The following is a 14,685-nucleotide window of genomic DNA, read 5'->3' on the forward strand; positions in this document are numbered from 1 at the left end:
ACAGAAGCTCCACAAGCCAACATTTTTGAGAAGGTTTAACCTGCCCTGTGCTGAGTAGCTTTGCCTTTAGCAAGGGCTGTAACCCTTTCCATCGCTTTCCAACAAGTGACAAGTGACATTCTGCAAACGTGCTGCCAATTTGTAAATGAACAGCTTGAGAATATGCTCCGAAAGCACCGAGACCAAGCAGGCGAGAACAAACTCTTCATCAGCTGTTGCCGGATCCAAAAGACGTATTAAACAGAGCATCAGCTGCCAAGTTCGGCAGATCTGAGACATCGCCATACTGTGTCGTTTCCCTGGGAGCCTGATCTTCCAGGTGCTTCTGTGTTACCATGAGAACGAGCACTTTGCGGGAGTGAGATCACAGCAAAATGCTGACATTTACAGCCATGCTCCTGGACGTGAATGCTGCTTTGCTTTACACCCGCAGCTTGTAAGATGGTCCAGGAAAGCAAAACTGCTTGTTAACTGCTGCAGTATCTTAAGGTATTTTGTGTAAAACAACAGAAATGTGCAAAACGTTGAGCCAATAATCAGCCACAATCCAGCAAAAGCAAACTGTGAGAAGCGCGATCCTGTGCGGACCTGGGTTGGTACTTACTCTAAAATCCCTGCCTCAACCCACTAAGTACACTTTGATTCATGATATGGGTGGCAGTTTCTGGTACTACCCTAACTATGCCAACAATATACTGTGTTTAAGTTCTACCACACTAACACACAGGTTCCGGTGGTCACACGGCAAGATCACGTCACTGTCATAACACAGCCTTTGGTTTCCTCAAGGTGGAGGGGGTCTTGCGTCCTTTTCCAAAGGCCCTTTATGGGTTTGCATACTCACACTTAGCCCGGTTGCCCGAGTACGACTGCCCGCCCCCCTTCCCACTCCCCCGCTCACATTGCACTTAAGGATCATGGCCCAGGCCAGCTTTCACCACCACGGTGCGACTTTCATACTGAAGAAAATATATGAAGTAAAACGCTATTGTACAGCGTACCGGAATTCATGATCGATGCCCTTATTTTGTGGCTTATTTGACATTGTTTTGGGTACAATGACACACAGATATCAAGTATAAAATGCAGTGATTTTTTATTTATCCGTGCTGCACCAATAAGATGAGAGTCTCACATTTTACCAAATATCTCTGAGTTTCTGCAGGCTAGTGTTGCACGGGATACCAGTAATGATAAAGTACCGTGGTACCACGTTATTCAAAGCTGTGTGATATTATAAATTACACTACTGCAAACATTGCTAACTATACGCATGCGTTTGCCAGTCACATCATTCACATGGTGCCTGTGTTCTGTGTTAGTGATCATACTACATCCATACAGTGCCTGAGTCCGACTAACCGTGCTTTGGTGCGCCTCTCCGGGGGGGCGGGGGGGCATGGTTAAGCGCACTGTGCCCGGGCATCGTTCAGAGCGATCACACTAGTCAAATGCACTGGACTTTGGGGGTCAAACGTACTCAGACATGGTACAGATCAGCTAGTTTGAGTACACCCTCATACTGCTGGAGCAGTCTCATAGCACACCCCTCACTGCTTCACTGGACCCTACCCAACTCCCCCTCCATTATGTGGAGCCAGATTGATCCAGAATGGTTTGTAAGGCCTGTTATAATCACGCAGTTAATTATTGAGTCAAAAGAAGCAAACAAATGCATCTCCCAGCTGGCCACTTACGTGGACAGACCCATCCAAGTGGTGTTGAAATGTGACAGTGAGCTACGGAGCTTCCAGTGCCTGTCACACACGGGGCGGTATCGCGAAACGAGGCACACAGGAACCTCACAGTGCAGACTTGGTAGCCACTGCAAAAGTTATATGTAAATAAGCTGATCCAAGCTTTTAAGTCAATACTGTGTATCTGAGGATTAAATAAATCTATTTCCATTCAAACTGTATCTAAATATTAGCTTGAAAGGAGTACAAAGCAAAGGCATATTTCAAAAACGCCACATCTTAAGCACTCAATAACACTGCATTGTTTTTTGACAACAGGTGTGGTAAATACTGTGACCGCGTGATAAACTCCGCCCCTCCGCATCCCCTCAGAGCCGCCCTGTCCGCCGACTAAAGTTATGCACCTTTCAGTCTCCCAAGCGGCTAGTGTTCTGCTCGGCCATCTCACTCTCCCTCAGCCTCGGAATTCCAGGCACCTGTAGTGCATTAGTTCTGCTCCCTAACCTGCCCCCCTCCCTCTGCAGAACACAGCTGCTATTCCCAAGACGCTGGGTTTGCACACGGTCCACCAACCAAACTTTTGAATTTAGCAAATTAATGGTCGCCTTACTGTACCTTTATCTGAGAAGCTGTAATCCATGTTCCAGGGTAAAAGAGGACTTTGGAACTGCTGGGAAAGCTTTCCTAAGCTTTGGTCCCTATCTCACTCTCTCGGCCTCTCTGTCTCCCTCTCTCTCCCTCCCTCTCTCTCTCTTTCTTTCTCTGATCCAACACACGTCACGCCTGGCAGTCTCAGAGAATGGGATTCTTCCCCACCTTCCTCGGATCCTGGTACGGGTCGGGAGCCGGAGGAGAGAAGAAGCGTGGGCCTTACTGGGTCTCCCACGAGACAGCGACACGGGCCCCCGGTCGTACCGTGTGAAAGCCAGGCATCGTGTTTGAGACTTTAAACTCACCTCACCCGAGGCACAAAACAGGTATTAAGTTTCCACGGTCCCATGAGGGTGAAACCCTGTCCCTTCCATGCAGAGAAACACCCCCCTCAAATGCGCCAGGGCAAACTGAGGATCACACAAACTTAAATGGCCACGCAGTTACCGCGCCGGTATCATTTACATGTGTGAATGTGACTGACAGATGATGGTGAGATACAGAACCAGAACCAGTGGCATTACCAGGTGGGCATTTGGGAATTTTTGGGTGGGCACCAAATTGTGGAAGAGGTCTTTTGGGGGTCCCCTTGATAAGTATTTGTCAACTGGTGAGGGGGGGGACATGCGAGGGGTGACGGTGAGAGGGGAGGATGGCAATGGTTGTCAGGAAGAGGAAGACGGGAAGAGGAACCGATCTGCGTCACACGTCCCACATGTTCAGCCAGAACCGGGTGACAGAAGGGGCTGGAAGAAAGCAGCAGGGCTGGTGTCACAGCTGGAGTCGATGGCAGGAGGTGCAGAACTGCCACACCTCTCAGCAGGGCTCTCACCCTGACACGCCTTGCGTGTTTGGTTATATAACTAATAAAATCAGACAGGCGCTCACGGTACAGCGAGCGGGACGGGCAGCTAACCACTGAGAGGCTCTCCACACAATGCAGGCAGAGTTTATTATCGTAGCACCGCAGAACAAGTGCAGCAAGCGACCACGCCTGAAGTGGTGAATGATTAATGGCAGAATGCAAGTCAACGTCAATCGACGAGCACAAAAGAAAACACATTAAGGGGATTAATGGGCATGAACAATCAAACAACTCGACTCAAACAACCCTCAAAAAACAGCCCTCTTATACACCAATCCCTGAAGAAAAGGAAACATCAATCTGTATTTATTTCAGTATGCTTTTCAGAGTGTTTATGAATATGTAATTAAGCGAATACACACTGTATCATTTCTAGCTGCAGAAATGTATAAGTACTTTGTGGTCACATGGTACTTTGTTGACTGTAGAAGAATTTGGACAAAAACCTGTCCTGGGGTGACTGACTGTGGTGAGAGAGAGAGAGAGAGAGAGAGAGAGAGAGAGAGGTGCACTGATTACAGCACCCACCTCATGACAAACCACCTCAGGGATGAGAACCTGACTTCAGCTATGCAGCAGGTGACACCTCAGCAGAGTTGTTTCTCCCAGTAGCTGGAGTGCCAATCCTGCTACCAACTCCCAACTTTACCCTGTAAAGTGGAGGACCTCCTTACAGGGCTAGAGGGCTGGATGCAGATTAGCATCATACCAAGAGCAGAGCATCTGCAAGTTAAAGGTCTTGCTCAAGGGCCCAATGAAGTATAATCACTCCCAGCATTCACAGGATTCGAACCAGCGACCTTCCGATTGTTAGACCCCTAGCCTCAGAACCAGCACTCCACCTTTCTGTGATAAGAGCAGGAAGGGTTCAGGTTCGAGCAAGAGAACTATAAACACTCAGATCCTGAGAGTTGTTTTCCTATGAGACCTTGCACTCTTACCTGCGGGGTGAGACCCCCCCCCCAAGCTCACAAGGTTACCTCACCTCTGGCGCCAGCCCATGCTGTGGTCTGAGAGCCAATCGAACGTTAAAAAAAACTAATAGCGTTGCTTTAATCTGCAGCTGCTGGCAAGCTGATAATGATTTTCCCAGTGGAAAACCTTCAAAGATATCATTTTCCAAAGTAAGGCTTAAATAAACTGTGTACCATCTACTCCTTAACAGGGGCCTGATTTTAAAAGCCGCCTCTCCTGTCAGAGATCAAGTAATATCAGAATTATCATACCTGGGCATTTAATATATTTTCATCCTCTGGACACCACTGGCAATCTTACACTAATCTCTCAAATGAGGACGTTCTGTTCTCATTTCGGCGGCTCTTTACACTGCCCACTATTTACTTTGGCCCTGAGGCTGCATGTCCTCTCCTTTGTCTCCATCACATGCTGATATTCGCATGCTGACAGTTACGAGGACAGTATTTTCTGCAAAAAAAAAAAGACTTCAAAATACCACTTGGTTGTTGTACATGCGATTTCAGGAACATCGTCAGTACGGCACAGTACAAGGCGAAAAAAACCTGAAACGGCTCCATAAACGGCTCCATCTGATGTTTATGTTTCACCGTCTGAAAGGGAAGCTGGGCATCGACCCAGTGTCGACTGCTTTGTTCTGCTCTACAGTCGCAGGACGGCCGGATTCCACATCGATCTCACTCAGCTGCCGTTCATTGTGACTGGCGTAGGAAGCAAACATCCGCATCCATCACCCTTCGTCCAAAGCACGTTTGTTCCCCCCCCCCCACACACACACACACACTCACACACACCCCAGCCACTCCAAAACCAGCGGCTTGTCATGATACACTCCAAACAATGCTGCCGTGAAAGGGAACACAGGAAATGGCCAGTAGGCCAAGACACAAAAGGCACAGCCAACGGCGGCTTAAGAAAACAAAACCAACTCAAGATTACACCACCCAGAAAGAGCATACTGCCTCCACACCGAGCAGCAGCCAAGAACACAGCACGGAGGGTCTGGATGATATTTAGGGGGAGAAAGCTTATGTCTGCCCCCCTGAGTGGGGAAGCTCAAATTCACTGCATTTGCATAGCACTGGCACAAATAAAGCCCTTTCATTTTAGCTCCCTTGGGGAGCACTTACACTACTCTGAGGCTGGACACTGCCTTTAAAACAAGGCAAGCCACATGCAAAGGCTTCCAACCTGGGCTGGAGCCAGACGAAACGTCCAGATGATGACCAAGGAAAGAGGAAACACCTGGCGCCACCTAATGGCAGTCCGGCGAAAATACCTCCCACCTCCATTCCCGACTGGTCATCCCTCAGTTATGCGGCAATCAGCCGCGACTGCAAGTTGTGTTATTCGTGTGAATGGAGCCTGAGGTGGGGGCTTATACCAGGCTTTGTATGCTAAGTTCAGTCAAAAAAAAAAACTGATCTCATCACTGGTTTTTTGTCAGTGAAACCCTGTTTTTGCATGGTTATACTTTCAGAGGCTGGGAATCGACAAAAGGGGGCAGCCTGACAACTGGAAAGCGTAGCGGCCGATATTCAATTAATTACAGTAGTTAGAAGCCACATGCAGAAGCAAAACAAGGCTGCTAACTGTCCATCCATCGATCAGACGTCATCCTCCTCATCCCAGAGCGGCGTGGAAGAATAAATGCAGAAGATGCCTTGTCTTGCTGCTCGACATTTATTAATGAGGAAGAGGAGGAGTTAAGCAGCACACGCTTTAAATTCTTTGAAAAATCACCAGTAATTACTGGCATCAACTGAAGGACAGAAATATTTTAACTTTAATAGTCAGAGATAAACACTGCTGGTAATGATTCCTGAGTGTGTGAGTATAAGAGGTCCTGTTGAACTAGTACTAATAACTAGTTAATCGTAAGGTTAAGACTGTATGTCCATAATCGGAAGGTTGCTAGTTAAATCAAAAAAAAAAAAATCTGACAATATGTATGTTCGCCTCGAATAAAATAAAATATAAAAGATGTCAGAGGCTATTTTGGTGCTGCAGAGACATAGAAATGTTCCAGGTCAAGGGGCCTTTTTGTATCTAGTGTTTTCTTATGCTGCCATGCAGCACAGCAGGTGGTAAAAAAAATCACCCCCCTTCCTGCCTGGCTTGACAAAGCTGGACGAAACGAAAAGTTCGTAACTGGAGCTGCCGTCAACAAAAATAACCCAACCTTTAATCTGCGAGGAACAAATGCCAGAAACAATGATGCTTTCCTGTTTCATTCTGAAGTAGAAATTCCCCTCAGCCAGAATCCTCCTGCCGTTGTTCCTTGCAGATGCCCTGAACCAACACAGCCCCCTGGAACCCCTTCTCCTGAACTTCAATAACCGGAGCCTCGTTATCCCCCTCTGGGGAGCACGCAAACGAAGTCTTCCTGCACAGCAGCCAACAGACGTGGCTGAGTCAGAGCTGGTCAGCTGAGACTCATTCCACTTTATGACATGGCATACAGGCAGCCGAGTCCCCAGATATTCTCACCAATGTGCGGGCTGCATAAATACCCAACCCCCCCCCCCCCGAGCACTCAACAGAAATAGAGTTACAGAAACAGGCTGCGATATGTCATCACCCCATCCTCGTCCCAGAGTCAGATATCCAAGAGTCAGATCCCCCTACCATCCGTCATTCTATTCCCAGATGAGGACTTCATGCTCAGAATGATGAGCAGGCCTGTAGAGACTCATTCACCTGCCAGTAAGAAGCCCCCACATTTATACACAGATATAAAACCTTATGCAAGAGCATTTGTCAAGGATGAAACTGCCGGTGTTCCTCATTATTTTCAGAATCCCCACACTTGAGATGTCTAGCTGTCACAGAAAACTGCCACTGTGGAGTCAGGTAGGAAGGCCACTTCTGGTGCTTGTCTGTAATGAGGTGCCACAGCAAGACCGAGTGTTTTCGGGACTTGGCCAAGCGACGAGTGGCGCTTCTACAAGACGACTCCACCTGAATACAGACCACCAGGCTTTCTTGGGGATGTGATTCCTGAGTCCTGCATTTGCATGGAAACCAACACACATCTCCTTATTTTGGAGAGCAGTACTCTCCCTCTTCACCCCTGCTGCGTTCAGATGGTACCAAGAATGTAGCACACCCCCCCCCCCCCCGTGCTAACTGAACACAGAGGGCACTTGTTGAGACATGAAAGGAGGGGTTGCTGGCCCTCCAACGGGGCCACAGTGGGTCCCTGCATCTGCCCAGACTGTCAGATTATGGCCCAGTAGTGGACTTGACTGAACCTGAGACTTGCCAACATGATGCCAGTGTAATATTCTATGACGCCACATAACCTAACTTAACTTAACACAACACGACCTAACCTAACCTATGACAACGTAACCTAACCCGAACCCTAACCCTAACGTAACCTAACCGAACGTGAGTTTTTAGTAACCCTTTCGGAGTCAGTGACTACAATTGCAATTAATAACAAAATGGCAAAAGCAGAACTGAATGTATCGCTGAAAAAAACCACACTGAATAAAAAAATGCTTGTGCAGGTATATGCAGATATATGAAACACTGCTTGTTACTGGACTTTTGTTATGAAACCAATACATCTGCAAGATTTTTACAGAATTGAGCAAGTATCCTCTCACTTTCTGCTGTAACTGTGCTTGTGGATGACTGTCGACCACTAAAAACAGCTCCTTTCTCATGTTCTCATATGTTTTCAAAGATCTTCTGGTTGTTTGCCATAGCAAAGGAAAGTGTCCACACTGTTTCACCTTCCATGTACATGATCTGCAATATGATTCTCCGTAAGAAGAGAAAATGTTTGTTTTTAATTAGTTCATTCACAACAACAGCACTGCAGAAGATAGCAAAGGCAGATCAGAGAGAAGAGCGTTGTTTGTTCATGCTCTGTCCTAAGATGTGGGACCCCAGGTGAAGGCCAGCTTGTTTTGAATAGAGCGACGCTGAGGGGTGATTCGCTCCTCGAATCCCCGCACGGTCACTCTAGGCAGCTTTCTCCCTGATCCCCTACTGTCTCACGTGCTTCCGACAGAGATGCTGAGAAACATCCCCATCAACTCTATAAGCTCTATATTAATTTTTTTATTTTAACTGGTTAAATTTATTTTCCACGCCATATGACCAAAAAGGTTCCTGCAGTACATTATAGAACAATACATTATACAGTTCAATACATAAAACAGTCCCACTTAAACATTATTAACCAGTAAATAAACTAACGTTACAGCTTTTCCCTTGGTTTGTGTTACTAATTTATTTCTAAAAATCCAAATTGTAAATAAAAAAAAAAATTAATGAAAAACTTTCCATTATTTTACGTGGGAACAATTATAATGTATTTACAGCCCAGTCTAACACCCCCAAGGTATTATCTAACATATGCGAAGAAAAAACAGTATGTATTTAATGTATTTTTCTTATTTACAGGTTAAAAACGTGTCTGTAAATTAAAATTCTGATTTTGAGACTCGAGACCAGTTATGGTGAAAAGCTGTGATTTAATTTAACATAAACAAAGGCATTGCTTTAGTATAATGGCGGAACAGAGAACATGCAATAGCCGATAAAGAGCTGTAGCTCTGTCCACAATGGTCAAGATCAATCAAAACAATGACTCAACAAGATCACAGAGAATTCATGGGGCAGGTCCTTATCTACTGTGCAATTAGTTGAAATGATAAGACAAAGGGGTAGGCTTGATGTTGGGGTGGAGTGCTGAGATATTTGGATTGAGGTATGCTTGTTATTGTAATGGCCTTCTCTGATTGGGCAGGTCATTCAGATGGGAGAGTGCGAGGTGAGCTACTAGGTTACCCTCTCACAGCTGTCAGAGTGCCTGCACTGTGACCCAGGACGTGTCGAGGTGCAGCCGCATAATCCTCTCTCACAGATACTCCATCATTCGTGCTTCAGGCACAGAGGTCAGTCCACAACAGTTATGTACCATAAATGTATCTCATTGCTAAATAAATGCAGGAGTCCTTTGTAATTGCCAGGGAGGGAAATTACCACTGGCACACAGTTGTAGATCTGGCAAAGTCACCCGCTATAAAAAAAAACAGGGAAATGCAGCAATAGAAAATAAAGCAGTATTTGTTTTCCAGTGACTCGAGTGTTTTCCCTGGCAAAGGGCAGGGAATGGCTCTCACATCCTTAGCCAGCTTTATTTAAGTGAACTTAGTCATTGTCAGCCCTCACCCACTGTTTGTGCTCATTCTAAGCTTAATGCTTCAAGGGAATACACAGGAAATATGTAACATAGAAGACTGAGGTGGAGAAAGGTCAGGAAGGAATGGGCTGACTGGTATTCCTGACGGATAAGAGGATATTCCCAGATGGCTTTACCATCATGCCTAGTGGTGAGAGGGACAAAACAAGGCATGCGTGGCCAGACGAGGGACTTTACCCATGAAACTAATGTGTTGTGGATAAAGCAGGAGATTAGTCATGGTGGTACCATTTAAGGTACTTTAAGTGGTGTGTGGGGATTAGTCATCATCCTAATCTTTAAGGCGGTGTTTCTCAAACCAGTCCTTGGGGACCCCCAGACTCCACATTTTTGCTCCCTCCCAGCTCCCAGGGAATTGGGAGAGAGAGTAAAAATGTGGACCGTCTGGGGGTCTCCGAGGACTGGTTTGAGAAAAACTGCTTTAAGGTACCTTAAATAAAGAAAGGAATTAGCCACAAAGCTACTTTTTAAGGTAACTTGGTTACAGCAAGGGATTAGTTATGGGGGTATTCATTATAGTGCCTTTAGTATAACATGGGATGAGTTATGGGGCTATCCATTATGGTTTCTTTTGTATAACGTGAGATTAGTTACGGGGCTATCCATTATGGTTTCTTTAGTATAATGTGAGATTAGTTACGGGGCTATCCATTATAGTTTCTTTAATATAAATGGGATTAGTTTCCGGGCTATCCATTACGGTGCCTTTAGTATAACATGGGATGAGTTACAGGGCTATCCATTATGGTTTCTTTAGTATAACATGAGATTAGTTACGGGGCTATCCATTATGATTCCTTATGCTATCCATTATGATTAATATAACATGGGATTTGTTATGGGGCTAATTAGCCACAAAGCTACTTTTTAAGGTAACTTGGGTACAGCAGGGGATTAGTTATGGGGGTATTCATTATGGTGCCTTTAGTATAACGTGGGATGAGATATGGGACTATCCATAATGGTTTCTTTACTATACCGTGGGACTACTTATGGGGCTATCCATTATGGTGCCTTTAGTATAACATGGGGTTAGTTACGGGGCTATCCATTATGGTGCCTTTAGTATAACATGGCATGAGTTATGGGACTATCCATTATGGTGCCTTTAGTATAACATGGGATTAGTGTTAGAGTTATCCGTTAAGGTTATATTAGTATAGCAGGTGATTAGTCATGAAGCTACTCTTTAAGGTTATATTAGTATAGCAGGCCATTAGTTATGGAACTGTAAGGTGCCTTGGCTAAGGCGGGGTATTCATCACGCCGCTACCCTTCAGCACAGTAGACCAGGGGTTCACTTAAGCAGCTGTCTTCCTTAAGAAGACACGGGTTAGTTGAGGCTCCTTGAGTACACCATGGGATCAGATATGGAGAAAACCAAACAAGCGCCCTCTTAAAATAAGAACTGGCGGACCCTTTAAAGAACAAGTATTGGAAAATGAAAAACATTTTGCTGAGGGAGTTTTCTCAGAGGAGAAGCAGCCACATTGCTTCATGCTTACGGCATGGTAAAACGGGGAGGATCAGCAAATTAATCATAGGGCACAGGTCAGCTCCCACAAGACAGCGAGCCACTGCTCTCAGCACATGCTCCAAGGCCGCGGGAAGCTTAGCTCCTGTGTAAGAACCGCAGGATGAAGGGTGGGGCCCGCTTTGGGAGCCTCACAAGACCAGGGAGAACTCATTCCGCCATTTAGACCATGCCTTTGGGAGACACAGTCCGGCTTATCGATCTGAAAGCAGTTGGTATCTATAGAGGAGCAAATTAGCAGCAGCACAACTCTAGCTGGACCGGAGACAGATGGTGTTTTGCTCAAATCCTTAACCATTATTCCACCTGCTGCCGAATGTCTCCCTCTAGTGTAAGAAGAGTTCATATTGCCACGCCTGTCCAGTGCTGCACTGCGGTAATTCTCTTGCCCGAAAGTGAGACAGCTCTTTTATGAGATCCAGCCTGCCTTCTCCGAGGGTAAGAGACACTCAGTCACTGTTAACCTGAGGGGTCGTGGAACATGCTCACTGATCTGAAGTCCCACATCTGGATTCACGTAAAACAGTAAGTTTCACGTAAGACAGTGTTACCCGTCATTAAGTGCGGCTTCTACAGACCCATATAAATACGCAGTAGTCCCTTTATAAAAGACCGGATTTAATATTTCATTCTGCAAGATGTATAAACAGAGCATAATGGATATAATGCCTCTATTGCTACATAAGGTTAGAGGCCGACAATCTTTAATGTTACCAAACGCTCTGCCAGTAAATCCTCCAGCCAAGATAGAGTCATAAGTAGCACTCCCAGCCAGGCTTGACTGTCATTGATCCGGAAGCTTGTGTCTCTTGGTCAATAAGTCGGCGTGAGATGAAAATCGATGCTGCACTGTCTGTGCAGAGAAACAAGACACAAGAGACATGAGAACTTTCTGAAATGATTCACGGCAGGACGAGAGGTCTCCTTCTCTAACAGCCAGTACCCACAATGCACTGCTCCTGTGGACACGGCAGACGGACAGTGACGATGCAGAATCACTGCGTGGCTTCATCTCCCTGATCGCCTGCGCAACACAGCGCATTGTACACATATAGCTTGCTTGTGGGAACCAATATCTGCCTGGCATTTATCACGGCCGTGCTAACATTCACGGGGTAGTGAGGAGGAGCTGTTAACACAAAACAGCAATGGAACGAAATCTGAGTAAAGGCCAAAATCACAAATGCTAGAATATAAAGATGCACGTAGCGAACGACAGGGCTGCTGGGAAATGTTCTTTTGAAGGATTCACATTTAACAGAATATATTACAGGGTAATTTCATCAGCTGTTTATGACACCCTGTAATGTTTCAGTTATTGAATATTGAATAATTAATGAAGTGTGTTTCAAATACATTATGCGTCATTCAATATTTTTTTCCAGGGTGATTTTTATCCTCAGATTCAGCAAAGAACCCTGCAGCATATAAAGATTTCAAATCCACTAAAGGAGATAGAATACAGAAGCTTCCAAGGTCCCGTTGTGTCTCTGTGCTCCAATCGTGTCATGAGTCTAGGACTCGGGAACCTGTCATTGGTCAGCGCAGGTCAGCTGCTTATGCAGGTAAACAGGGGACCACCCTACTTCTCAAAAGTCTTGGTTCTTTTGGCAATGAAAACCAGATGAGGGAAGCAGGATCACATTCTGCTTTGCTGCTGGGTCAGAAATAAGTCCGGGCAGTATGGTCTACGAGGACGGAGCTATACAGAGGCCATGGGTCGACAGACGCTGGGAGGGGCCCTAACAGGACACAACGGACGCGATCGTTTAAGAGACGTCTCCACCGCTCAAAGATTTGCTTATTCGCCGTCCGCCTCAGTTCCGCATCTCTGTCTGCCCGTCCCATGAGACACAGAGGGTATGACCAGAACACGAATTCAGCATGTCACACCCAGGACAGCGACGAATGAGATGTGCAGCCTCCACCACCTGGTCAAATCACCCCAAACGATTCAGGTGAAAGAGACACAACACCAGAGAAGTGGACAAATCACAATAACATATTCGGGCTAAATAAGGACTGGGGGGGGGGGGGATTTGTTTGTCATATTTGCCTAGGAAATGCAAGTTCTGGAGTTTCCGAAGCACACAGACGGTGATGTGGTGGGGGGTGTCAGGAGGTACAGTGGAGCCTCTATAGCCTCAAATCCAGCCCATCTGGGAATGAAACCCAGGCCTCCAAGTAGGTTTCTGTGTGGGGGAGACGGGGACCTGCATCTAGCCCAAACCCCGACCCCCAGCCCAGGACACATCCAGCCCAAGACCGTGCCCCCGTCTCCGTGCCAACTGAATGAGGAGGCTATGATTGATGTGCTCTGGCACAGGACTCAAACATCCCCAACCCAAGACCACCAGACATACGGCCCCTTAGGCTGGATCTCCACACACACACACACACACACACAGCACACTGAAAAACCCAAGCCAAGGGCAACAGGAAGGCACAGCGGCGTGGGTGGTACCTTTCAGGGAGGTGATCTCCTGCTGAATAGATCTGCACTCCATGCCGCTTCTAAGCTCGTCTGTGTCTCTGGCTCCGGGCTCTCAGGATGCTCCTGCCACTGCAGGCCACGTCTCACTGTCTCTCTCTCCGTCCGCTCCGCGGTGCTACTGGTCGTGCCGGTGGCTACTGTGTCTGAGGCCCCCTCCCTCCCCGTGTCCTTCTCTCTCACTCACTCAGCCTCCCTCACTTTTGCTGTCTACACGTGAATTTGGCTGTGAGCAAAAAAAATTAGGGTGAAGCTCCACCCAGTTGAGTCTGGCCCCTTTCGGCCAATCACGGAACAGCTCTCACGTCTGATTCATTGATGAGCCGAGTCCGGCACTGGGAAGGGACTCCTTAGCCTTGTCTCCAAGGTTACCCCTCACCCCTCCCCCATGGCAGGACAAGCGGCTCTCTGACACTGTCTCAATCCTTTGACGACCCCTCTGTTGAACCCTCCCCCCCCCCTCCCCCCACCCCCCAGCCGCTATGCAGGAAATCCCTTTAGAACAAAAGCTGGGTGGTGCATCTCTGCTGTTTTTAAGTGGGCCAACGTTCACAAAGTCCCGGCCAGGACCCCCGACAGTGCCGGCAGTGACAAACCCAGGCCGTTCTCGGCAGAGTCAGTACGGAAACACCTGGAACGGCAGTCAACTAGCCAGTCGGATAAGTTACCCCCCAACAAGCTTCACCGCCCCCAACTGGTAGTCTTGTCAAGGTGCCCTTTTACCTACAGGGGTTCACGTTCATAAAAATGAGGGCAACGTCACAGGCAATAAAACAGGGAGCGAAAGCACAATCGAAAAATGCTGACTCACTCGCACACTTGAGCGTCCCCCTGAATCCCGCAAAATGCGAGGCTGCCAAAATTTCCGTTTACGGCACACCGCTGACATTCCCTCCCCAACGCTACCTCTGAAACACTGGGAGCTTCACCCCGGGAGCCACAGCACTTCACCCGAATATCAGAATCATAAAATCTTAAGATTCGAGCCCCAGAAAACCCGAATTTCTAACACCAAAAGCATCCATTTTCACAGCAGAATGTTTTCCTGAGACGAAACCATCAAGGCTGAGAAAAATGTCAAGCACGCCCTTCTCAGGGGAGATGTAAAACAACATGCGGGAGACATTAATGAGGGCAGGATGGCGAGGAGGATAAGGGGTTACGGAGGGGGGGCTAGGGGGGTCATGCGAAGGGGGGGCACTGGTCACCATTGTGGAGCTCACACCCCCACACATTCCTCAGCTCCATCTC

The 14,685-nt window shown here is 47.1% G+C and overlaps 1 protein-coding gene across 8 annotated transcripts in view; it reads right to left on the reverse strand.

Annotated features, from left to right (window-relative positions):
• The window catches only part of LOC125748508 (plectin-like), a 137,190-nt gene that overhangs the window by 85,789 nt on the left and 36,716 nt on the right, over positions 1 to 14,685 (reverse strand). For 2 of the 8 annotated variants that reach the window (XM_049024740.1, XM_049024739.1), the window contains exon 1: positions 13,408 to 13,562. The exons of the other annotated variants lie outside the window; for them this stretch is intronic. In XM_049024740.1, coding sequence (XP_048880697.1) covers positions 13,408 to 13,450 — 43 coding nt within the window. In that variant the 5' untranslated portion in view covers positions 13,451 to 13,562. Of the gene's footprint in view, positions 1 to 13,407; positions 13,563 to 14,685 lie in introns of those variants that run through there. 8 annotated transcript variants of the gene reach the window in all.

This window comes from Brienomyrus brachyistius, chromosome 9 (assembly GCF_023856365.1).
Source record: "Brienomyrus brachyistius isolate T26 chromosome 9, BBRACH_0.4, whole genome shotgun sequence".
NCBI classification, from domain to species: domain Eukaryota; kingdom Metazoa; phylum Chordata; class Actinopteri; order Osteoglossiformes; family Mormyridae; genus Brienomyrus; species Brienomyrus brachyistius.